General features: G+C 41.7%; 1 protein-coding gene across 1 annotated transcript in view; it reads left to right on the plus strand.

Annotated features, from left to right (window-relative positions):
• The first annotated feature begins 10,085 nt into the window (after positions 1-10,085).
• Positions 10,086-27,718, plus strand: part of aldh1l2 (aldehyde dehydrogenase 1 family, member L2) — a 67,796-nt gene continuing 50,163 nt past the window's right edge. The window contains exons 1-3 of the mRNA XM_033614698.2: positions 10,086-10,294; positions 12,884-13,028; positions 21,805-22,039. Coding sequence (XP_033470589.1) covers positions 10,247-10,294; positions 12,884-13,028; positions 21,805-22,039 — 428 coding nt within the window. The 5' untranslated portion in view covers positions 10,086-10,246. The remainder of the gene's footprint in view (positions 10,295-12,883; positions 13,029-21,804; positions 22,040-27,718) is intronic.

The following is a 27,718-nucleotide window of genomic DNA, read 5'->3' on the forward strand; positions in this document are numbered from 1 at the left end:
AGTAAATTATTTTCCAGAATGATAAAAGAGATTTTGGGCATGTTCCCTTTTTGCCTTCCAGGACTGCTCCTCTTCCAGGAGCACCATTTGTTAATGATTTTGTTTGACAGTACATCACACACTTTTCTGACCTGATGAGTTTTGTTAAGTGTTACTGTGTTATTGAATGATTGCAGTAGCAGCAAGGGGATGGGCTGAGACAAACCAGCACTTTTTAAACCAAGCAGCGCTGTTGGGAGGGACGCGACTCTCGTGCCAAAGTAGTTTGTTGAACGTTGACGTGAAAAACGGAAGATTGATCTCTTGACCCCCCCCCCCCCCCCCCCCCACCCACCCCACCCTACCCCACCCCCGGAGCAACATCCACCACCAGTGCTCTTACTGTTAGTCCTCTTTTTGATGTTGAAGATATTCACAAATAAATCACAGCTGCTCCCCTGGTTTGCCTTTGGATCCTTTGTGATTTCTGAAATACACATTGAGGTGGAAAAAATGACGAAATGCAGGTTCTTGATCTTGGGCACTATGCTTCATTTGATTTCTGTTAGTGTTTCATGTTTCTTGCCTTTAAAGTGAGCTATTTTTCCTTTAAGTATTCATTATCATGTATTTTTATGCCTCTGCACCAGCAATAGCCATGGCCGGAGGCATTATGTTTTCAGGTTGAGGTATTTCAAGAATGCCTGAGGGGACTTCTTCAAATTTGGCATAAATGTCCACTTGGTCTCAGTGGTGAACTGATTGGATTTTGATGGTCAAAGGACAAAGTCATTGTGACCTTGCATCAGTCTCATTCTTGTGAACACACTATCTCAAGAACACCTTGAGGGAATTTCTTAAATTTTGTACAAACATCCACTTTGAGTCAAAGATGACCTGATTAGAATTTGGTGTTCAAAGGTCAAGGTCACTGTGACCTTGCACCTGTCTCATTCTCGTGAATAAAATATCTTAAGATGGCCTCAAGGGAGTTTCCTCAAATTTGGTGCAAACGGCCACTTGGACTCAAGAAGGAACTGATTAGAATGTAATGGTTGAAGGTCAAAAGTCATGGTCACTGCGACCTCAGAAAACAAGTTTTTGGCCATAACTCAAGAATTAGGATGCTAAGTGACAAAATTTCACAGAAATGTTGAGTACAATAAAATAATTAAGTGATTACTTATATCGAAAGGGTCAAAGGTCAACTTCACTGTGACAGCATAATATTCTGCAAAAAAACACTTTTCTGGCTGTTATTCAATGCCATATCTCAGGAACAGAAGGGGAGATGTTCGGTCAGATACTGAAAAGGTGACTCTAATCTTGGGTGCCCACCATTAAAATCTGCTGATTGTATAGATCTTAAATGGATGTAAATTGTACATGTAACTTGACTGGTTTGTGGAAGTATACAACTGTGAGGCAGTAATTCTGGTTTAGGACTGACTTTGATTAGGTGTATGACAGGTTGGACTACATACCTTTCATCTGATATAAAAGTGAGGAACTTTAATTTTTAGCAGTCAGCAAAGCAGTTTTGCGACAGTACAGGAATGTTATAATTTGATTTATGAATAGTTTTATTACAGTACCTTAGAGGAAAATCAAATTGGAGGAATAAATGCAACAGTATTTGCCAGAAAGTTGCCAGGTTCACAGGGTACAGTCTAAGCTGATGGAAAAATTTCCATTTCTAGATGGCATGAATGTGTGTGTGTGTGTGTGTCTACAGGTTGCGAGCTGACTGATTGAACCTTTGCTCCACAGGAACCTGTGCAGGGCAGTTGAGTGTGGATGGTGCAAGATATGTGTTTGATCAGGGCTTGTGCTGTGTGGGAGTCTGAGCAGGTGTACAGCAGGTGGATCCTGTGAAGGCAAGCGTAGTGAAAATGGAATAAAACTACTCAGAAATTTATCTTTACCCTGGAAAAAAGTGTTGATGCTGCAGGAGGCCACCGTGTACCTTTCAAACCATTTGCCAACATGATATCTAAGACCAAGTCAACCATAGCTCTTTAGAATTACAAAGTAAAGATTGGTGCAGGACAGTGCCAGCATACTTTGTGGTTAATTATTGTACACTTCGTATTATAAATGGTTGATTTAGACATTACCTTTTTACTCGCATGGTCCTTGATCCTTGGCACTGGCAATCAAACAGCTACAGAAAGGTTACAGGTTAATGTTAAACCATTTGTTGGAATATAGAGTGAGAGTTGGCTCATATAAATTAAGAACTGTTTCTTATTAGCCTCAATAAAAATAACATTTTGAGCATACTGGAATATTGGGGATGATGAGGTCCCCCGAATATTAATTCTAATTATTACCTTGCTGGGTTGTCTTGTGTTAGCAACTTGGCTACTATGTTTTGCGACTGTTGCCAACCATTGGCTAGTTGGTTGATCAGTTGACAATTTTTATATTCTCATAAATAAAAGTGGCCCTGTTTATCAAGTCCATATTTTCCATGAGAAAAACTGTATGTGGTGCAGAAGGACACAGTGTATTTTAAATGTTCTGACTATTTTCAGAATAAGCGTTTTTAGCCGAGTATGTGAACACATTCGTGGAATTTTCCATTGTTCTGGATGTACAAACACAGAAATAAACATACAGCTAATCACAAGGGCAACAAAGGTAAACTTAAACATTTTTCTATGTACAGACATAAATATGTATGTTAAACTATCCATACAAGACACAATGAACTTTGCAAATAGCCTGACAGTGTGATAACGCAGACTGCAAAGGGTGCTGGAAGATTAATTTGACAGGTTGCTCTATATACATGAGGTAGGTGGACATGACAGTTTCATATTTGATTTGATTCTCGTAATCCATTGTTTCTGCTTGTAGAATGATTTAACTATCCACACATCCTGGCCTCAACAAGACAGCCACTTGGCCAATTCTCCCAAACAGGGGAGGGCAGGGGCAACCTGCACAGCATATAACGATGATCCACAGCAGGAACAGGACAACAGCTCACATTTCCACTGTCACACCAGTCCTTAATAATCATATGGCACACGCCTTTGCTCCTTCTCTCACCAGAGTCCTCTGTTCTGTCAGATGAGCACGTAGAAAAAGAACCTTTTGGTTAAATGGCATTCGTTGGAAGCTAATGTGGCATGGAGGTCACCTAGTTTAATTTCGAACGCCTGTTCAATAGTTAGCAGGATGCTAGTTTAGTTGGTGCTCATTCCTCTCAGGGTGTGTCCAGGGTATGATGGTCTGTAGTGAGGTTTCCTGCCTGTTTCTTGACTCTGGAGATGTATAATTCCTGGATTGAGGGCAGGCTGGCACCAGTAGTTCTTTCTGCAGTCCTGACTGTCTGTTGTAATTGTTTTCTTTCCTGTTTGGTGGCTGATCTAAACCACACAGTGATAAATGTGCAGAGAACAGACTGGATGACTGTGGTGTAAAGTTGGATCAGCAGCTCCTGAGGCAGATTGAACTTCCTGAGATGGCGCAAAAAAGTACATCCTCTGCTAGACTTTGCTCCTGATGGTGTCAATGCTGGATGTCACAGTGTTGTTCAGATTGGTGATAGGGGGCTGTGTTGGGGTCTCCTCCTGAAATTCCTGTCATCTCAACAGTTTTTGAATGTGTTCAGCTCCAGGCTGCTCTGACCACACCAGAAAACCAACTGTTCAACCTCACATCTGTATGTAGACTGGTCACTGTCCCAGATTAGGCCACTGACTGTTGCGACGCCTGCAAATTTCAGGAATATAAGAGACGGTTATCCTGAGGTGTAGTTATTGGTATAAGATAAGATAAGATAAGATAAGATAAGATAAGATAAGATACACCTTTATTGATCCCACAACTGAGAAATTCCAGTGTTACAGCAGTCAAGGAGAAAGAGTCAGATTAAAAATTTCAAAATTTCAAAATTTAAACTTAAACAACTTAAAAACTAGGCATGCAAAATAAAGTACAGAAATACAAGAAATGGCGATAAAAATAATAATAATAACAATAATAATAATAATAATAATAATAATAATGACAAGTGGATAATAATGAGCAGTGAATTAAAGAGAGCACATCTAGTGCAAGTGATTGTATGTGCAGAAAACAGCAAACAGCTGTGGTGTTTATAAAGTGTCCATAGTGTCAGTAAAGTGTCCATGGTTCCTGTATAGTGCTGTTATGTGATTAGTCCAGTCCAGTTTATTGTTAAGATGAACACCCAGGTACTTGACCCAGGTCAATGTCCTTTCCCTGGATGTTCACCAGTGTTGGGGGGAGGAGTCTGCGCCTGCGGAAATCTACCACTAGTTCTTTGGTTTTCCCTGCGTTGATCTGAAGGTGGTTCCTCAGGCACCAGTCCACAAAGTCCTGGTTCAGTTCTCTGTACTCCCTGTCGTCCCCATCTGTAATGAGGCCAACTATGGCAGAGTCGTCAGAGAACTTCTGCAGATGACAGGTGCGGGTGTTGTATGAAAAGTCTGCAGTGTAGAGGGTGAAGAGGAACAGTGCCAGCACCGTCCCCTGCGGGGCCCCCGTACTACAGACAACCAAGTCCGATACCACAATCCTGGGTCCTGACATACTGCGGCTGGTCCGTGAGGTAGTCCAGGATCCAGGATGTGAGCTGATTAGCCACCCCTATGTGCTCCAGTTTGTACCTCAGAAGGGCAGGCTGTATGGTGTTGAAAGCACTGGAGAAATCAAAGAACATGATTCTCGCAGAGCTTCCGGGCTTCTCCAGGTGAGAAAGAGCTCTATGCAGGAGGAAGATGACGGCGTTGTCCACCCTAGTGCCAGGCTGGTAGGCAAACTGCAGCGGGTCCATTGAAGGGCCTACTGCGGGGCGGAGACGAGACAGAACCAGCCCCTCCAGGGTCTTCATGAGGTGTGATGTTAATGCCTGAAGCTACTAAAGTCCTTGGGGTGCAAATTCTTGGGCACAGGTACCACGCAGGATGTCTTCCACAGCTGTGGTACTCTCCCCAGCCTCAGGCTCAGGTTGAAGATGGTTTCAGCTATCCTGCACAGTTGGTCTGCGCAGGGCTTCAGGAGCCTGGAGCTGATGCCGTCTGGACCTGCAACCTTCCTCGTCTTTATCCTCCTCAGCTGATCTCTCACCTGACAGGTAGTGAAGGACAAGCTGGAGCAGGGGGGCTGTGTGCTGGGGAGTGGAGGTGATGAGGTGGGGGGGGGGAGTGGGGGGTGGTGAGATGTCGGGGGGGAGTGGGGGTGGGGGAGGTGTAGAAGCAGTGTGCCAGGAGTGTAGGTGGGGGGGAAGGTGAAGGTGAGGATGCGGGGGATTGCAGCCGTGATGTCTGGGCCAGGGGCGGGGCAGACTGATCAAATCTATTGAAGAACAGATTCAGATCATTCACCCACTTCTGGTTGCCTCTGGCCTGGGAGTGTGGTTGTTTGTGTCCTGAGATGGTTTTCAGACCTCTCCAGACTCCACTGACGTCTCTCTGCTGCAGCTGTTCCTCCATCTTCTTTTTATATTCTTCCTTTCCCCGCCTGATGTTTCTCCGTAGCTCCTTCTGCACAGCCTTCAGCTCCTCCTTAGTTCCAGAGTTAAAAACTCTCCGCTTCTCCTTCAGGAGAGCTTTTATGTCTGGAGTAATCCAGGGTTTGGTGTTGGAGAAGCTGTGTACAGTCCTGGTTGGTACGGTGCTTTCCACACAGAAGTTTATGTAGTCCGTAATGCATGATGTCAGACTGACAGAGAGACTGTAGAGGGAGAAGAGTAGTGGAGAGAGCACACATCCCTCCAATCCACCAGGAAGTTTGTGATCCACTGACAGGTGAGGGCTAGCACAGTAAGCTTGGTGAGAGATGATGGTGTTGAATGCCGAGATGAAGTCCACAAACAGGGTCCTTGCATATGTCCTTGGGGAGTTGAAATGCAAGATGCACTGCAGTCTCTTCTTGATTTCATCATCCACTTACAGGAGGGGGTCCTTTGATGTCCTTTAGGATGGCTAACACCTGTCTGTCAAAGAATTTCATGACCAAACACATCAGGGCAAAAGGCCTGTTGTCATGTAATCCAGTTCTTGGAGAACAGGATAATAGTTGAGTGTTTGAAACAGTAGGGGACTTCACACAGCTTCGGTGATCTGTTGAAGATCTATGTGACGATGGAAGCCAGCTGATCAGCACAGACTTACCATCTGGGCCTGATGCCTTCCTTATCTTCTGTCTCTGAAAGAGCGGACACATCCCCCACTCGGTTCCTGGGACCAGGTGGGGTGAGGGGCAGTTGGTTGTGTAATGTCTGAGTTGGAGCTGGTGAGGGGTGTGAATCAAGGCTTGTCAAACCTGCAGTAAAACACCTTCAGGTCATCAGTCAGTTGATGATTCTCCACAGTGTAGGGGGGTCGTCTCCTGTTTCGGTATAGCTCCTCTTTGCTACTCCGATCTCCTTCATCGGTGTGTTCTTGCATTGGTGCAGAATACTGTATTCACTTCTGTGGGTATCCTCCTTGGCTTGACGAAGCCCCCTGAGTTTAGCTTTAAACCAGGATTAACTGTTGCTGTTTGTGCAGAAGGTTTTAACAGGTATCCTCAGAGAAACTGATGTGAGACATCACAGTGTCAGGTCCATGTCTGAAGTTTCAGCTTCAAAAACACTCCAATCAGTGCAGTTAAAGTAGGCCTTTAGCTCCAGCTTTGCCTTGTTGGTCTGTCTCCTCACAGTCCTGACCACCTGCTGATTTTACTTTCTGCCTATAAGTCTGAAGAACTGTTTTAATAATTAATTTGTTCCAACCTCCATCAAACTCTTAAACAATTCTGCTTGAGGCCGAAGATTGTGCAATAATTTTTATAGTGCTTTTATTATGGTGATCTTTTAGCATGTTTTATGTATGTATGGCATATGTATGTGTTATGTGTAATGTTATGGGATATGTGCAATACTGTTATGTAATTGTTGTTGGGATGGTATGGCTTTTGATGTATTGTTTGTTGTCATTGTGGCTGTCAAGGCATTTATGGCGCAGTTGCGGAGTCCAAGACAAATTTCCCTTAGTGGGACAATAAAGTATATCGTATCTTATTGTAAGAATATGAACAAGACACTAATCAGAGAGTCCTAAAGCCGCATGGGGGTCAGAGTAAGAGGCATCTTATTTTTATATTTTACAGCAATGGTCCAGTATGTTCTTACCACTGGTGATGTACTTAATGTACTGTCTGGATTTTGGAGGTTTGTGGCTCAAGTTCTCTCTGTTAAAGTCCCCAAGAACAATGAGCAGGGAGTCTGGGTGTTTGTGCTCCATGTTAGTTAGGCTATCTATTCAGCCAGGTGTTTAGCATAATAGTCGACCTTTAATCTTTAAACTTTGTGCACTGCCTACGATTAATGGCTCATGTATATTATCTTACCCACATGGCTTTTGTTTTCTTTTATTTTGTACTGGCTGTCAAATACTGAAGCTTCATAAAGACTACAGAAATACGCACTGGAACAATGGTTAAGTGTGTAAAAACTAAGGACATTTAGCGGTGTCGTGTGGAGAGGTTTGCAGATTGCAACCAGCTGGAACTTCTCCCAGTTAGAAATCCCTCAGTGTACATTGATCAGGAAGTTTTTATTGTGTGATCCAGATGTTCAGGAGATTTTAGCTGTTAGCTGAATTATCCGCAAAATTCCGATGCTGTTTGGCATGTTGGAGTCAGCTGTTAGTCTGGCATCTGCTAATGTGTGTTCACCCTTTTTCTGTTATTACTAAAGATTCAAACATTCAGGAGGTTTTTACCTAAGGCCCTATTATTCACAGAAGTCTCCTCCTCTCCAAAACAAATAGACCAGATCATTATTTATGAATAAAGCAGGTTCACATAAACAAATGGGTTTTTCCTACGCTGCTCGTCATTGAGGAGCTTCTAACTGTGGTGGCTGGTGCAAAAACATGCATGGCCCTATCTGAAACCAGTGTCTGGTTTATCTGTTCTGTGCTACTGTAGAAACATGACGGTGTAACGTGGCAATCTCCATAAATAAGGACCCACTCCCTATGTCGATATAAACAGCTCGTTCTAAGGTAATGAAAACACAACAATAGACAACAGTAGACTGTCATTTGTTAGCATTTTTCAACTTTGTTTAGCTTCTGTAGGCTGATGCAGAAGTTAGCATTGCCCTGGTTCCTTCATCAAAAAGCCTTTTGGATTATTGCAGTGGCAAACAAACATTTATGATACTTACACATTTGATAATATTCACAAATGAACACCATTTTTTATGATTTTTGAAGCCTAAATGCAAGCAGCAGAGGTAAAAAGCTAATGTCATGCTATAAACAAACTACGGTTACATGAACAAACATTACCAGAACAACGCTGTAAACTCAGTTCGGCCTGATGAAGTCTTGTAGGCACATTTAGTCACTTGTTAACAACTGCCTTTTTAAGGACACCAGAAAGTTTCAAAATGCACAAGAGGGATATTTTACTGACATATTTTATGTCGTGAAACCAAACAATAAAGTCTCTTAAGCTTGGGTTGACCACAGATCTAATTTCAGGCATCGGTACCAAATGATCATTCAAAACACCCATGGACTTTGAGAGGAGGGAACCTGAGGCCTGTACTACGAAGCAGGATTTGGAGTTAGTGAGGTAACTTAGGGGTTAACTCTGGGTTTTCAGTACTATGAAGCTGATTCTCTTTTCACCAGGATAAATCACCATTTAAACTGATTAGCTAACCTGCTCCGGAGCAGGTTAATGAAAGTCCAGTCTCAGGTAAAAAAGAGTTGCGTATATGTTATAGGTCAGTAGAATCATTTGTTCCAAGGCTCTATTTCCACTGGTTTTAAAACAGAGCCTCTAACAAATGGAGACATCATTTACACTGAACACATGATTTTAGCAGGATTTTTAACTTATGCATAGTTTATCTTAGTCAGCAGTTAAAGTGTTGCTACAATACACTTTGATTCCATCAGTGCAGCTCAAAATAACATAAGATACATCTGTGATGAGAACAAAGAAAAAAAGATAATATTTTATTAGTAAAATAATCCACATGCTGTTAATTTGCTCCTGTTATTATAAATGCAACACTTGAGTCAGATAGACCTACTTTTCCACCCTTTACTTCAGCAGCAGAAACAATCTTACATTACTTTTAAGTGTCATATGTAACATATTCAGAGTAGTTTTATTATCTTCCAACTAAATAGCAAAAAAATACTCTTTACTAATGTCACATATAGCCTAGTGATACCTACACGTAATTTGAGTTTTGGCCAACAGTGAATTTTTGGATAGTACTTTCAATATAATTTTCTATCAGAAGATAACAGTGTATCATTTACATCCCATGCCCTTGATATTTTACTGTCTCGCTGTCCCAGGTGCCTCAGGTACCGTTTTATATGATATGAAGCAACCTACTTCATTCATGGTTCTGATGATGTCACTCATAACACCCCCGCCTCTTTCCCGTAAATAGGCTTGTGGCTGGATAGGAAAACCCAAAACTGACTTAAGTAGTGGATAACCAGATTTGTAGTTATTTAGACAGCCACTAGTCAGGCCAGCTAACGAAAAGATAGTCTGGGTAAGTTATACTGGCCTCATAGTACAGGCCTCAGGAGTGCTATCATGCTAACTCAAATCCAGGACTTTAAGGACTCAGTACTGTACCACTCTATAGTCATTTGTTAGCATTTTAGCAACTTAGGTTAGCTACTGTTAGCAAACAATGGCTAATGGCTATCAACTACCCTTAAATGCCTAATAGGTATATGCTAGAAACATGAATATTAGCTTAATACATTTCTGCCTACAGAGATGTTGTAAACTATTTTGAATATACATTTTTTTCTATTTGGCTATGTCTTTAAGTTCATCTTAGTTTTAGCTTGTGGATAAAACATTTCACAATATAAACACATAAATAAGTCAATCTATTTGCATTCCCACAGTAACATATTATATCATGTATAAACTGCAATTAAACTATCGACAGTCAGTGTGGCCTTGAGAATTTTATGAATTCCCACGCGTGACCGCGCGGTCGAAGGGGTAGTATGCACCGCGTGACCGCGCACGTACGGTGTCAAGCAGCACGTACTGTGTCTGCTGCTGTCGAGTATAAGCTGGCTGTGACGAGCCCATACCACGGCCACTCCTCTGACTCATACAGTCACACACAGAGGCAGGTGTGTGTGTACGGCCAGCAGCGCTCATACTTCAGCAGCAGGTCGGACAAATTCTGCAGCATTTGGATCCATTTTTATTTTTCATACATTTTTTATACATAAACACCGCCATTATGTTGTGGACGGCGAGTCAAGTCTTAAGGAAATTCTCCACTTCGTCCGTAAGTAACATTGCTTTTGCTGCACCAGAGATTGAATAGTGCCTTTAATACTTTGTTGCATTGATGAAACATACTGCACGCATCGAAGCTCATTGTGGCATGAGGAGGACTGAGCCTGGCTTGACTCTGGTCACCCATCAGTCTATCACAGTTAATATCCAGGTCTCCATAAGTCACTCTGCTTCCATATTCGCAACAAACAGAGCAAACGATGGTGTATCCGTGCCAGTTTGCCACGTTACTGTCTACCCCCTATCTCCCCCTCTTTCTCAGTCTCTTTACGCTCCTGTACAAGATCTGGAGGAGTTGCATCAGCATATGAGCTCCACACTGTAGCCCGTCAGCGGCTTACTGTAGTTTCGAGCCTGCAGGGTTGCAAGAACCCCTCAGGAAAGCAGGATGTGGACAATCCAGCCATCCATGCATTTTTATTAGGGGCGTTTTGCACTGTAATTTTCTCAGTGCTTCTGGAGCTGTGTTACTGTAGGAAGTTGCTTGGAATACGTGGCTTTAAATGCATCAGCACGTTGCTAAACGCAATCTTAAAATCTGAGACGGCGCCTCGTGCCTTTGACAGGACCCTTCACTAAAGCAGGGGAAACCTGAGACCTCCTTCCGTCTCACATGTGCTGTTACAGTCAGAGAGGAGGGGGGCAGCTGAACTTCTCCCTCTGGATTAGGGGTTGTGCTCTCTGTCAGCCAATAGCTTCTCTCGGAGCTGGCTTTAACAAACAGGAACATTAATGATAGTTAGGCCAGGGGCTGGGTTATTTGGGGGCCCTGCGAAAGGCAAGCATGTGGCCCCCTGCATCCCACCCTTAAATCTTTCCAGTCCTGCTTTTTACACATTTTTTTTTTTTACATACCTCTGACAAATCAATCAGTTTGTTGATATTAAGATAAGAAAATTGATTACCAACTATTCTATTAGTTTATCAGATGTTTACTTATAAAGCATATGAACCTTTCAGTGTTTGGAATTTCTCAAATGTGAATTGGCCGCTTGTCTCTGATTTCAGTCTTTGTTAATTGCATAAAAACATGTACTACATAAGAACCCATAACTTTGGGGTTCGGACTGCTGGTTGAATACAACAAGAAATCTGACTATGTATTTTTGACATTTTGGTGACCAAACAATTAGTTGATGTATTCAAAAATGCTTAATGATCAGTTATAAAAAATAATTGTTGTAACCCCAGTGTTACTTAAGGTTTTAAATAAATGAATAGTCAGTAAGACTGATAATCTTTGTAGCCAGTGGCGTTGTCATTTGCAGTAACTTAGCAGGTGTTAATTCTATTGATCTGAAAAGTAGTCTGTAATGAATCAGTGGAGGTGTGACATGACTTAAGGGACAGTTCAGATTTTTTGAAGTGGGGTAGAGTAGTAGAGTAATACATAGAGTAGGTGGCAGTCGGGAGCACCCCCCAGCAGGCAGGAGTACCACCATGGAAGCACAGCAATGTACTGCTGTGGATGGGGGCCAGCAGCAAAATGTATTTCACCACCTAAAAAAGGCTCACCAAAACAAATCTGGAACTGCTTAAGTGTATGCTATATTAAGAGTTTATTCATTAATCAACCTTTCTGTCAGATAGTGATTGACCATTAATTCCCCACTTCAATTCCCTATCTATGCTCTCCTCAAAGCCACCAGACTTCATTGACTAAAACAGTAGTTTTGGCTCACTGAACACAGGATCTGCTGTGACTTTGGTGAATAACAAACTAACCCACTTAAACACACAATAACTCCAACTAACTGATCAAGGCAGCGGTACATCAGCAGCTCCTGCGTTCAGCAATGTTAAAGCACTGTTTTTCCCAATGGAGTCTGGCTTTGAAGAGAGCAATATAACAGCTTTCACTTCCCTGTCAGAAATTGCTGTCTGACAGAAAGTTAAAGAAGCGAAAATACTCTAAACATAGCGTACACACTTAAACTAATATTTATTTGTTTTAGATGGGACTTTTTTTAGGTGGTTAAAATATGTTTCGCTGCTAACACGTCCACTGCAGTAAATTGCTTGGCTTCTGTGTTGATTCCAGCCTGCTTCTCCAAAGTGGGGGCTTGCTGACTGAATACTGTTGTGTGTTATTCACTGACCATGAATAAATACCTCATCCAACCCATTTGATGCATTCTAAGAAATGTGGGAGTGTTTTTTTGGACTTAAACCATACATTGATCTTAAAATCAGAATATCCTCTTATAGTATCAGATACAGAATGTGTCTTTTGTTTCTTTTTTGTTCAATTGACTATTTCCCAATATTTCTGGAGTGGTCCTTTAAGAGTTGTGTCATGTGGGCCCCTCTGGTCCCCTAGTGGCTCCTGCAGTTGCCTGCTGTTAGGACTGGCTCTGCATTGTGTTTTCTGTCGGCAGTTGCATAACATCTGACCCAACGAGGTGAGGAAAGAATGTTGAAAATCCTCTCCTCCTGAGGAAGAGGTCTATGTACACACACAAATATCAGAGCACTGTAGCTTAAATGAGACAAATTGCAGAAAAGAATCTCCAGCATTTCCAGTACTGCAGATTTACACCAGAGGAAACCAAAAGTAATGTGTTTGCTCTCGTTACAGAATTATTACCAGAATAAGCTGAAACTAGCTATAATTGGCCAGAGCGTGTTTGGCCAGGAGGTGTACAGCAACCTGAGGAAGCAGGGTCACAAGGTGGTTGGTGTGTTCACAGTCCCCGACAAGGATGGCAAGGCCGACCCCCTGGGTGAGTTAATCCCCTTCTCTCTTTCCTGTCACTTCCACCGTTCTCTTCAATTTGACTGAGTGAAGGTTTTTTTTTTTTAATCACTGTAGTGTTTTCTTCCTTAGTTCATTTGACCCCCAGTTGCACTAAATAATCGTAGAATCTGAAAACGCAAGCCTTTGTCTTCCAGTAAGCAAACTAATGCATTCTAGTAGTTTTTGAAATGCAATTCCACCCAACTACAGGGAACAACATCAAAATAGCAGCTTTTATAAGTACAAGGGAAGAAATGTTGGCATCTCATAGCCAACAGTTACTTGGACAGAGCAGAACAAACTGCAGTCTGGATTCATGCACAGCCATTTCCTTAAAGGGGTCCAGATATCCCTGCTCATCTCTAGGGCTGTTGCTCCACCTACAGATTTGCATTTTTGTATTCCCGCCACCATGGACACAATTGGTGCTTCTCAAAGTCAGTGGCTCGCACATGCGGCGTCATCAACAGCTCCTCCCACAAGTCATCAACAGCCCCTCCCGTGGTGGAAGGGTGCCTCGTTCTTTTTAAACCAAAACGGTTCCGCCAATATGTCTACCCTACGAGACGGAATACTGGGCACCTCGGATCAACTCGCCAATCTGGCTCTGTGTGTCTAAATCCTCGCAGCTTGCCGGCAAAACAGCCCAACATTCGCCGAAAATCTGTCAGTTAGTACGTTTACATGACACTTGAAAAAACCGAATTATTGCCTTAATCCGACTACAACTGGACAACTGAAGTGCATGTAAACGCGTTACTCCGACTAATATCGGAGTTCTCCAACTCCGATTAAGACACCCAGATAATGCGATTGGAATTCGATTTTTTCTCCGGCATGTATACGCCTTAGTCAGAGTTAAACTAGACAATGCATGTGCACATGCTCCACAACCCCCGCGCTGGCGTATGATCCCAGAACAGACAAGACATGCTATTGTTGTAGCCCTCCAACAGCATACGGCGTTCTTGTCTGCCTCTCGAAATCACCATGACCACGAGGGATAGCATGCACCTTATCTGCACAATCAGTAACGTGTACATTATGTACGAGATGAACAAAGCTGTATGATTATCCATCTTGCTGTTGTTCGAAAATGCCGGTCTGCTGCCTGACTCCAGTTGTTTATTATTAAGTGACGTAATAGGTCAACCGGAAAGGGGGCCGTATTAACCTGCTGAAACAACGCATATCACCACCTAGTGTTGAGGAGGAGGACACGTTCCCGTCAGTAATTCGATTTTCTCAGTTGCATGTAAACTGGGACAAGGACAGAAGTCCGATTAGACGCCAAAATCGAATTTTGAGCATAGCTCGATTAAGCTGTGCATGTAAACGTACTGAGTGTAAAAGGGTCTTCAAAGACGTATTCACACAACAATCCCTTTTCAGAGTGAAGGAAAGACAATAGCTGGAAAACGTCCCTTTATCACCACAGAATCACATTGTGATTCCAAAGTGTTCTAGATTGATACGTGTATCACCACAAACACAGCTACAATATGAATAACGTATCTGATCTGATGAGCTGCACTGCTCTGGGCAGCTGACCTGCCACCTTTTCATCATACTACTGTGAAATTTGCTGAAATATGTTTACCTTAAAACAGGTGAATGACGCTTTGACCTGCAGGACATTCTAATGTGTCCTGTGGCCATTCTCACTGCGAATCCCCCGAAAGATACATCAATTGAAACCAAAAGAATCAGAGCAATTATCATGTCGTTATCAGGTGAATAGTGGGGCACGGGTGGATTCTTAGCGCTCCATCTCAGCTGTGACTGATTCATTTCAAAACTTTTCTGTTATAGCGGAATCACTTTATTTATTATTTTAATCCATATTATTTGGCAGTGAACACATTGGAAAGTGTAAATGATGAGGCTTCTATCAATATTATTTTCATGTGTGTATGATACAAACTCCTGGAGACAATAATCTCTATAAATGCCATATTTATCTGAATCCCGCCAAGCTCCACCGGCAAATTGTGCACAAAGAATTGTGGGTACTGCATGCCTGCTGGGGATACACACATGAATCCTTGAAAATTCTCTAAATGACGGACTCCTCCTCGATAGAATTTAAAGGATGCTTGACATTGAAACAGTCCTTTGGTGGGATTCGATGAGGTAGCCTCCTTGAAATTCAGACATTTAAGGACCATTCTTTGACTTTGAGAAACACTAAATACGTATGGTAGAGGATTGAGAGAGAGAGCCAACCGTCTCTCTCTCTCTCAAACTCCAATTAAACAGTAAAACTAGGCAGTGCTGATCAAAAATAAACCAAGTTGCTGTTACTGTATTGCCTATTTCTCACGTAGTATGTCTTCAGAAACATATTGTAGTGCACTGTTTGGCTGTAATTTGAGAGTTTGAGAGCAGGGAGTAGGTGCCATACTGTTTCTTGTCATGTAAAAATGGAGGCTGAAAAAACTGTGATCAAACAGTAAAACTAAGAAGTGCTGATCAAACAAACCTAGACTGTTAACTGTGTTGCATATTTCTTGCCTGATACGTTTTTGAAACATGTTTTAGCTTTTTAGCTTATCGTTTAACTTTAATAGGCGATTGTTTGTCACCAGCCATCCGCCATATTGTCAAAACTGACTAATTTGCATTACGCAAACCACCAGAACGAGGGTTTATTGGTGTGCGGCAGTTCATTCTGGTAATTGTAGGTTTTCTACCTCTTGAGCAAAAGTGAATACCACAGCCCTTTCCCTCTGTTTTTGTCTGGTCATATAGCACCAATGTCAAACGTATTTGAGAGATTGCAAAAAAAGCAAAATGCAAAAAGATACAAAGCAGCACAAATATGGATATAATACAAGTCAGGAGGATGTATATATCAATAGGGAGAATGTCAAAGGATACAATTTTTTTCATAACAATTAATTGCTGATTTTCAAAAGGTAATTGTGATTAATTGCATTTTTAATTGCAAAAATTAAAATTCCATTATTTTGCATTTTAAAACAGATTTGAAGTCCATATTAACAAGGTGAAGCAATTCTTACCAGAGTGTCTTGATTGGGAATCAAATGAATGCAAAGAAATTACTTTGTGATCTTCAGTTTATAATTTATTCATTTCAAATCAGTGCTATACTACTATACACAATATGGTGTGCAGTTACTCTGAGATCATTTTGATTACTCACTGATGTCCAATGATCCGTGGTTAATTCGGCAGCATTTGCTCTTTTCAGGAGTTCCAGTTTATTTGCTTTCTGTGATTGATCAAGGTTCAGTATGTATGAAACTATTGTTCTCCCTGACAGCAAGACATATGTCTGGTCACAACATGCCAAACTGAGGACGTCCCTCAGACCCCAGTCTTCCATGATGTTGACTGGTCTGCAGTCAGTTGCCACCCATTTAGCAAGCATTGTTGTAAGCTTCTTTGATTTGGTTTCATACACAGATCTGCAGTGGTTGGTTTACTCCAGAATAGTGTTTTGCCTGCTTAACTGCACATGTATGCTCAGCTTGGAGGGGTTGCTCAAAGTCAGCGTACTTCAGTGCTATATTAAATCCATTTGACACAAGGTGCATATTACTCTTGACCTGTCAACTGAGCCATCTGGGAGTTTTTAAAGTGAAATGATCCATTCGAAAATGAACTGGTTTTCATCACTGCAGCTGTTTGTAAGGGTGCGTCAAAGGGACAAAATAGCAGAATGTGGTTAAAAAAAACGCCTTATGTTAGGGCCCTAATCGCATTGCTATTAACATGTCAATTCTGACAGCCCTAAATGTAAAGAAAAACACCAGCTGGAGAACAGTGAGTAGTTACCTTTTAGACGACTTGAACCTTCTGCTGAATCATAACTTAAAAACATGAGCAAAATCGATGCTTGTGAATACTCCTCCTGTTCACTTACATTTAATGCAAGCTTAGGGTCAAATAAAACATTTGCCTCTGGTGGCAAAGCAAAATATAGCTATAGCGCCTTCCCCACTTCCCAAACCCTACTTCTGGCGCCCCTGCTGGGACCACACTCATCTTTGGCGCCAATGCTCGGACGACACTCATGTTTGAAGTTGGCCTTCGTTGAGACCTCAAAACACCTGTAAAGTCATGTTGCTTCATCTTGCACGGTTTTGATGCTATCAGGTTGAGAAATTCACAGAGATACAGGCAGGCAGCTTCAACAGGCCATAGAGGAGACATACAGAAGTGGAGACAGACTCCTGTACAACCAAATCAGAAACACATTCTTTGACAAGGTTATAGGTCAACATTAAAAAGTCTATATGGCAATTATAGACCTAGTTAACATGAGATCTTACAACGTATATTCCTCCTTGTGTATAAATATCTGTAACCTCTGGTTCACTTACAATTAAACAATAAAAAAACAGAAATGCAGCACAGTTTTGTTTTGGGTCTGTACAAAGATAATAGGACAGAAAATGTTTGATGTGATGGCCTGTGATGATCCTGTGTCCTTGGTCTTGTGTGGGTCATCACAGGCCTGTGCCATGGCTGAGGTAGATGTGTGTTGACTCAACAGTGCTCCTGGACAAAGACATGCCTTTATCCTGTGTTAGCTGTGGGATAGTGGCTCCATTGTCTGTGTGGGGAGAGGCCCTGTGTGGCCCAGAGAAGCAGCTTTGAGGTGAAAAGTCTAGAATCGGACGGCACTCTTTGGTATGATGCAGTCTTTCCAGGAAACATCATCATCAGCTCTCTGCTGCCTCTTGACCTCGGCCTGTCATCCTTTCCCCCTAAGTATTTCCTCTCTGTTTTAAATTATTTCTGGACATAAACATATTGCTGCTGTGCCCACTTCGGTTTAGATTTATTTGCCTTTCAACTAGGGGTGTAACGGTACACAAAAATCATGGTTCGGTACGTACCTCGGTACACAAGTCACGGTTTGTTTTTTTTTCGGTACAGTAATGAAAAAAATAGACAACTATTAAATATCTTTTACTTATTGGTAACCTTATTAAAACATACGACCACAGCAGTTAACTCTTTTTACACAATTTTTGAATGAAACAAATATATATAAAATCCTGCTTTTTCACATTGTTTGAATGAAAATAGAAATATAAAAGTGAAAAATAAAATCCTGCTGTTTTTTAACACATTTTTTGAATGAAAAATATAAATATACATTTCTGCTTTAACAGTTTTACTCAATTAAAATAAAAAGTATAGTGCAGCTGGTCAGCTTTAAAGCCTGCTCAGATTCAGTTTTACTAGGAACTTACTTAGCTTTCCCACTTTGTTAAAGTGCAGTAAACAAAACATGCTTATATCTAAAGTGCAGCTTAAACAATTTTACTCAACTCCAATGGCGTTGATTATTTCTTTAGCGCGATGGTCAGGGAAACGCTCTTTCTTTTTAAACGACAACGATATTGTAGTTTGCACCAGATTGCGTTTTCTGGTCGTGCCGGTTAACGTTCAAACTCGGGTGGTGTCGCTTTAGATGCGTTAGCATGTTAGACGTGTTTCCAAGCACGTACCCGACCGCTGTTCTGCAGTGTCGGTACACTGCTTTTGTCTTGTCAACTTGTTTATTTCCATCTTCGTATTTTACCCTGAAACCAAAGTGTTCCCAAATGGAGGACTTAAGGTTTGCGGGTGGGTCTTCAGGTTCGTCAGACTCATTTGCCATGTTGTCAAAATGCAAGAATGCGCTGCACAAAGTGAAAGCGGAGATTTACGGTCGGACTTGGTCCGTCTCTCAATTATGTCCGTTGGGGAACGAGATATTTTAAATGGTTCGGCTCGCAAAAACGGAATTAAAATAAAACAAAATAAAATAATATCCTGCGCCCAATAATTCGGTACAGGGTCGTGCCGAACCGAAAGTCGTGTACCGAACGGTTCGACACAAATACATGTACCGTTACGGCCCTACTTTCAACAACAAGTGAAGGGAGGTTAATATGGTAAAGACACTGTGATAATCAAAATACACATTTAGTGTTATTAAAAATACCAACAGCATAGTAGCCCCCACACTGTGGCCTGTTAGTATGTACAGTGTGCTCAGTGAAGTTTGATTGCATTGTCTGAATAGCCTTTCACAGAATAGTGGATCACCTTTGTTTTTTGGTCATTAAGGTCATACTGCAAGCAGGGGCCAATTTCAAGACTTTACTTGTTGTTGCAATGTTGAAAAGTGAAACTGAAAAGCCTGAATGAGCATTGCAGAAACTGTAACATACATTAGTCATTTCTTGCGGTCAAATTGCCATTTTGATATATTGGTAATAGTATGTTGGTACTGTAGCAGCACAGCATAGGGGTCAGTAGAAGTGGTTTGGGCATCTGATCAGGATTCCTCCTGGGTGTTTCATGTCCAACTGGTAGGAGGTCCCAGGGATAGACCCAGAACACGCTGGAGGGATCATATGTCTCATCTAGCCTGGGAACGCTTCATGATTCCCCCAGGAGGAGCTTAAACATGTCGCCGAGGAGAGGGTCTCCTAAATTCCCCACTTAACTTGCTAATGGATGGATGGATGGATGGATGGATGGATGGATGGATGGATGGATGGATGGATGGACGGACGGATGGACGGACATATCGATGGATGGACGGACAGACAGACAGATGGATGGAAGGATTAATGTATGCATGCATGCATGTATGTATGTACAGTACAGGCCAAAAATTTGGACACACCTTCTCATTCAATGCGTTTTCTTTATTTTCATGACTATTTACATTGTAGATTCTCACTGAAGGCATCAAAACTATGAATGAACACATGTGGAGTTATGTACTTAACAAAAAAAGGTGAAATAACTGAAAACATGTTTTATATTCTAGTTTCTTCAAAATAGCCACCCTTTGCTCTGATTACTGCTTTGCACACTCTTGGCATTCTCTGGATGAGCTTCAAGAGGTAGTCACCTGAAATGGTTTCCACTTCACAGGTGTGCCTTATCAGGGTTAATTAGTGGAATTTCTTGCTTTATCAATGGGGTTGGGACCATCAGTTGTGTTGTGCAGAAGTCAGGTTAATACACAGCCGACAGCCCTATTGGACAACTGTTAAAATTCATATTATGGCAAGAACCAATGAGCTAACTAAAGAAAAACAAGTGGCTATCATTACTTTAAGAAATGAAGGTCAGTCAGTCCAGAAAATTGCAAAAACTTTAAATGTGTCCCCAAGTGGAGTCGCAAAAACCATCAAGCGCTACAATGAAACTGGCACACATGAGGACCGACCCAGGAAAGGAAGACCAAGAGTCACCTCTGCTTCTGAGGATAAGTTCATCTGAGTCACCAGACTCAGAAATTGCAAGTTAACAGCAGCTCAGATCAGAGACCAGATGAATGCCACACAGAGTTCTAGCAGCAGACCCATCTCTAGAACAACTGTTAAGAGGAGACTGCGCGAATCAGGCCTTCATGGTCAAATAGCTGCTAGGAAACCACTGCTAAGGAGAGGCAACAAGCAGAAGAGATTTGTTTGGGCCAAGAAACACAAGGAATGGACATTAGACCAGTGGAAATCTGTGCTTTGGTCTGATGAGTCCAAATTTGAGATCTTTGGTTCCAACCACCGTGTCTTTGTGAGACGCAGAAAAGGTGAACGGATGGATTCCACATGCCTGGTTCCCACTGTGAAGCATGGAGGAGGAGGTGTGATGGTGTGGGGGTGTTTTGCTGGTGACACTGTTGGGGATTTATTTAAAATTGAAGGCACACTGAACCAGCATGGCTACCACAGCATCCTGCAGCGACATGCCATCCCATCCAGTTTGCGTTTAGTTGGACGATCATTTATTTTTCAACAGGACAATGACCCCAAACACACCTCCAGGCTGTGTAAGGGCTATTTGACCAAGAAGGAGAGTGATGGAGTGCTGCGGCAGATGACCTGGCCTCCACGGTCACCGGACCTGAACCCAATCGAGATGGTTTGGGGTGAGCTGGACCGCAGAGTGAAGGCAAAGGGGCCAACAAGTGCTAAACACCTCTGGGAACTCCTTCAAGACTGTTGGAAAACCATTTCAGGTGAGTACCTCTTGAAGCTCATTGAGAGAATGCCAAGAGTGTGCAAAGCAGTAATCAGAGCAAAGGGTGGCTATTTTGAAGAAACTAGAATATAAAACATGTTTACAGTTATTTCACCTTTTTTTGTTAAGTACATAACTCCACATGTGTTCATTCATAGTTTTGATGCCTTCAGTGAGAATCTACAATGTAAACAGTCATGAAAATAAAGAAAACACATTGAATGAGAAGGTGTGTCCAAACTTTTGGCCTGTACTGTATGTATGCACCAACGGTTGGATGGACGGATGGACGGATGGATGGATGATGGATGGACGGACGGATGGATGGATGATGGATGATGGATGGACGGATGGATGGATGGATGGATGGATAGATGGGATGGATGGATGGGATGGATGAAAGAATGGATTGGTGAATGGATAAATAGATAGAGTGTGGCAACACCAAAGCTATTTGAGGTTATTTAGAAGCAGTATCTCCATTACAAACAATGTAATGTAGTTCATATTGAGGTCACAATTCTTGAAGAACCCAATGTGAGGTATTTTGAAAATATTCTTGTAAAATTAAATGTTGACCCACATTATTAGAATCAAATGTCAGTATCGGCCTCAAAAATCCATTGGGAAAGGTAGGACATCAATTTAAAAACTGGTGTCCTCTGGGTAAAGGCTCCAACCATGAATCACATCTTCTCTGATGCACTTCCTTTCTGCTTTCTAAAGTGAATCAGTAAACTCAGTAAACTCTTCTCTTTCAGCGGTGGCAGCGGAGAAGGATGGGACGCCGGTGTTCAAGTTCCCAAGGTGGCGGGTCAAGGGGAAGCCCATCCCGGAAGTGGTGGACGCCTACAAGGCAGTGGGTGCTGAGCTCAACGTCATGCCCTTCTGCTCACAGTTCATTCCAATGAACATCATCGACAACCCCAAGCATGGCTCCATCATCTACCACCCCTCCATTCTGCCCCTGCACAGAGGAGCCTCTGCCATTAACTGGTGAGGAAGAGGGGAGGGAGTCAGAGGGTAGTTGCTGATGTTATCCTGAGAGAAAATGTCTCTGATACCAGACTGATGTCAGATCAGATCTTCTGATGCCTCACACTGAGCAGGTCCTGAACAGGAGTCACAGGGTAAATTCTGTTTACTAAGGGACAACACAACACATGCATGGCTATCTTTTTGTTTTTGCTTAATTTTATTTCATAAATGCCGACACAATGATTACCAAGGTCGGACAGCGAGGTTGCCAGTGGCGGCATTTTTATGCCTTTGGTTGCAATCATTGCAACTACTTCAGCATAAAAAAATGGAGACAACAAAAAGCAAATTGTGCACCAAAAAATGTTTTTTTTTTCTTCTTTTTTTTCTCCTTAGTGATATTTAAATATCAAGTTACCATTGACAATGTTGCATGTGCTTTGGTGTGTTTACTCGCAAATTAATGGTGAAGCAAATTAAGTTGTTTAACTGTGGGATTAAAAAAATGACTATGGGAGATTCACCTGGCTTCTCACACAACTCTGGGCATGTGTTTGCTAATTAGTAATTGAATATTGAGGTGAACTTTATCGTAATTAAACACTGCTAATTTCAATCTTTCGTCTGCACATTGTCCCTCTGATTCTTGCCACATCTACCAACATCAAAACAGTAGTAAAGCCCACCTCTTTCTTGAATTGATTGGCTCCCTGGCCCAAGAGTGACATTGATGGGTGGGGCCAATTGGCGCCTTGCACTGATAAGTTGAGAATATTCTATCGTTGATGTGCTTCTGAAAACCGCTAGAAAAATGCAACATGCAGCACAAGAGTAGAGTGCCAGGCACGCCATAACATAGGAAAGCAATGGTTTTGCTGGCAACATGTTTTTAGTGACAGGTCTCAATGTGATCGGGGCTAATCCGGTCAGACAAAAAAATGATTCATTGAACCTTAACGAGAAACAAAAAGTACATTTGTGAAGCCTTGGGAGACAGTAGGTAGTATCCTGGCATCTTTGAGCAGGACAGAAAATTGTACTGCAAACCATGTACAGCATATAGCACAATAAGTGACCCAGCAAGTTCATGAGTTCAAGGGAGAATATCACACTTGTAACCACAATACAATTTTTAAAAAATAATTTAACTTGCATTCAACTGAACCACAAGCAGGTGGCCCAACACAATAATGACATGGAGGCTGCAAGAGGTGGTACACTCATTGACAGGCCGATAAACACTGCCACGTTGAAATGCTGCCATCTTTGGATGTCCTTACAAAACTTTTCAACACTAGAGTATTATGTTTTAAAAAATGGGAACCCTTTACATCCTTACCTTGTCTGCTGGATCTTTAAATAAAGAAGAGATCAGACTTAAGCATAGTTTCTTCACTACTCAAAACATAAGGTGACTAATGACCAGTTCAGCACAAAGATTTGCAATGAGACAAAAATGTTTTAGAACGTTGCAGAGAAAAGTTGTGGTGTAAACAGGTAGCTTGTCAAGTCACCAGCAGCTGGTTTTAGAAGGCAAGGTACAACATCTGTTTGAACAATCAATCAGATTGTAGCAAAGTCATCAGGTCAAGACAGGCTGTCTGCAGATGGCGTGTTTGCTTGCTGTACCTGTCCTCTCCCCGTCCCTGTCCACGTCCCCACTGCTATGTACACGTATGTTGGTCTCAGCCCTCAGGGTGTTTTGGTGTCGGACGGAGGGTCACCGCTGCACCATTGCTCTTTGAAAGGGAATTGACAATATCTCTTATAGCAATTCTTTTTGGGACAAAATATAGTCAAACAAAAGTAGTTATCATGAAAAATGAACTTCATGTATAAATTCAGTGGAGTATGGTTTTAACACAGCATCCCGTCCCTGCTGAGTGTGCTCTGATGGTAACAAAGGGGTTAACCTCATCTCTCAGGTCAAAGGATATCTCTGCTGTTACTTTGCTTTTGGCTCACTGCCCTCATGGAATCCCAGTAGTAAAGGAATGACAACAGTGACATTCACATTCCTCACAGTAATGATAGATTACACATTACGTTCAAACCAGGGGGAATCAGTTCAGCAGGCAGAAATGATGAGACAGACAAGAGGCACATTCTGCTGAGTGTGAACACATGGTGGCCGCTAGCCAGGAGACATTCCACACTTTGTGTATTAACTGAAAACTGCAGAGACTTAGAACTGTAGCAGTCAATCAGGGACATTTATCATATGACATGTAGTAATTGTAGCTCATTAACAGAATGAATGAATGAAGTTTGTAATATTGCGTCATGCTGATTACACTCTCATATGTAATGTCTTGTGAATGGAAGCAGAGTCCTGCACTAGTACATTTTTATAAACCCGAACCTGCCCATGCCTGTAAAGCTCATCACCAGAACCGACCCGTTACCCGTCATTATATCTAAGTCAGACCTGCACCTCTGATTAAACACACACAGGCTCCAGTCACTCACATTAAGCTGGGTTCTCTGTTCTTGAATTACAAATCCAGCAAATGAAAAATCTATCACTGGCTGTGCTTGATGGTGGGATGGCGAAAACATTCTGCACAATCACTGCCAGGTTAGGAAACATTTTGGCATGCTCCTTCCACCACCATAAAACCTCAAAGGATCCTCCTTGGGTGTCTTGAATGTAGACTGCCACCTTATCCTTGGGCTGCAAAGTTTCATGGCTGGAGTCCCCCACGTCAGTGAGGAATGTGACGATGGGGTCAAAGCTTCGACTTGTGTCATTGACTTTCAAAATAAAAAGAATTGCATACTGATAATAGTGATTTAGATGTCAAAATATTACACATATACCGCACATCAGTTGCCATTTGTCTGTTTGTTAGCATAAAGCATTCAGTTGCATAAAATACCAACAGATGCCACAGTCATGTAGCATAGTCATACTAAAACACTTTTGGTGGCATCTCGGCATGCTGAACTCCCATCTCCATCAAATACACTGCGATTGACTTCACCACAACACAGACTGTATGGGTTGTAGCTGCTGCGGTAACGGGCCAATCATACATGACATTAAATCAAAGAATGCTTGCAGAGATGACTTAGAGCAAAACCATACAAATAGTCAATTTGTTTGTAGATCTGGGTATGAAAAGGATTGAATGCAAGTATTGCTTGATTGAAGTACTTACGATACGTCACGGTACTGCGTTATCTTAGTCAATACCTTAAAGGTATCAAGAACCCAGATATCCATTTACTGAACTTCAAAAAAAACTTGTCTTTTTAACAGTGGACTTTGTTTTACTTTAAATATGATTCACTAGCAAGGATCACGCCACAACAATATGAAGTTAACATTTTAATGAATGTTCTGAGGTATGAGATGATGTTGATGTAGAGGGAAGGGGCGAGGATGGATGGAGGGTGTTGTCAGCCAGGCTGGTCCGGAGGGTACGCTGGACGCTGGGCAGAAGGAGACTCAGTGTGGGGGTTCCGTCTCAGCGTTTTCCGCCCAAGCTGATTATGGACCCCCGGACTGTACCTAGAATGAGACATGGGAGAGATATGCACTAGATAGAATTGGAAGGGATGAGAGGAGTAGTGGGGATGATGAATAGAAGGGGAAAGGGTGGGCAGGATGAGAGATCTGAGACAAACAGGGCTGGATGGATTGGCCTGGTATAAGTAGGCTTGTTAGGTGATTAGAGGTGTGGTTGAGGCGTGACCCTGCTCCCGAACCTAAGTTAACTGGTTAACTTCATTTCAACTGAAAATTGAAAAACCATCAGCAATTCCTTGTTTTCATAATTTTTTGAAGCCAAATTTGTAAAATAAAGTGAAAATAAAGTTCAATTAATAACCCTGCCCAACCATGCTGAGGTGTTTAATTTAATGAAATGACGTCACGGTTTAAATAATAAAATTCTGAGTTTACAATTTTGTCCAGCAAGGATTGGCTGTGCTTCCAGGTTGGGCACATCCTCCTCAGCCCATGCAGGTAATCATTATACCTATCATATACCAACACGTTATGCCACCACAGCCACCTGTAACAACTACTGATAAATTTAAAAAGAACATTCCACTTCCTGTGTAATGCTTAAGGTAACACATTGAGAATATGCAGAAGGACATGTAATAGAAGGACAGTGTACATACCTTGTATTGTTTGTATATTTGTGATACATGAACATAAAGCAGCCACCTTTTATCACATAACATGAAGGAAAAATAACCATACCAAATGCTTGTCCTTATCAGTGTCATACACTGTAGTGGCATGTACAATATATCAGTCAAACAATCTTTATTTGTATAGCACCATTCATACCGGTCCTAACAAGTTTGTGCAGGTTCACATGCTTAATGCAATGTCACAATAGTAGATAATATAACATAAAGGTAAAAACACCAGAGATAGCAGATTGAAATGAGAATGAAATGATAAAATTGTAATAAAATGAATAAAATAATCAAAAGCGAAATCAGCCATAAAACATCCTGTATGTTTTCTAGGTCAGAGTAGAGGTAGAAGAGGGTTTACTGCTATCGGTCTGTGTAACAAGAGGTGTAAACCAGTTCTGTTTGACCCTAACCTCCTGGCAAACTGTTTTTCTTATCTCTCCCTCGGCTAGTCTGCCTGCTCTCCACCCATACTATATCTCTGTTTCTGTTTCCACTGTGTGTCAGTGAATAGCGTCTGTTCGTTTTCAACCATGTACCATATGCTTTATTTACTACCATGGTAAATCAGGCTGTTTGGCAGTGGTGACATTACAATCAGCTACTAAAATGGCATTTAAAGGCAGAAGGAATGGTTTGGCATTTTGGGAGATATGCTTTCTTTTTCCCTCCCAGAGTTAGATGAGGAGATTGATACCATTCTCATGCCTGTCCATTAAAGCTGTGATGATAAATCAATTAATATTCTTCAATTTTAAATCAATGGCCAACTTATGTGGTAATTTATTAGTCGGTGTAAGCATTTTTAAGAAAAAAAGTAAAAATTCTTGGATTCTCATTCCTTACCCCTTTGGGCCCTAGGCCTTTTTGGGGGTATTTTTACTGCCTTTACTTTGAAGCTTATATCACAGTCATTATAAAGGCTACATACACATGCTATATCTTTTTTTTTTTTTTTTTCAGGACAATCTGGGCTATCCAGATTTGCCATTATCGACGTCATCGACTACGTAAATACATCAATGCATCGCCTCAGCCCTACTACCAACCTAATCTAACCTAACCTAACCTTACCTACCTACCTACCTACCTACCTACCAAACCTAACTTACCTACATACTTAACCTAATCTATCTATCAATCAGAAAATACAAAAATTGTTTTGTTTTCTTTACCTTAGAATGAGCTGATTATATCTACATAGGGAGCGGGTCCTCATCTACTTAGATTGCCATGTTGCACTGCCATGGACAAACCAAGCACTGGCTCTAGATAGGGCCATTTGCGTTTTCACATTGGCCACCGTAGTAAGCAGCCCCTCCACAATAAGCTGCATCAGAAAAATACTTTTTCTATTTTTCCATAAAACACGGCTTTATTCAGTGTTTTTATCTGTTTAAATCACATGACCAGTGGTCGAATTATTAATTTTTAACAAGGGCGATGCAATGAAGCTTTGATTTTTTTGCGTGCACATATCATCAAATATGACAGCACAGATGTGCAAAATTAATCAAGATAAAGAAAAATGGCATGACCTAT

Source organism: Epinephelus lanceolatus, chromosome 23 (genome assembly GCF_041903045.1).
Source record: "Epinephelus lanceolatus isolate andai-2023 chromosome 23, ASM4190304v1, whole genome shotgun sequence".
In the NCBI taxonomy this organism is placed as follows: domain Eukaryota; kingdom Metazoa; phylum Chordata; class Actinopteri; order Perciformes; family Serranidae; genus Epinephelus; species Epinephelus lanceolatus.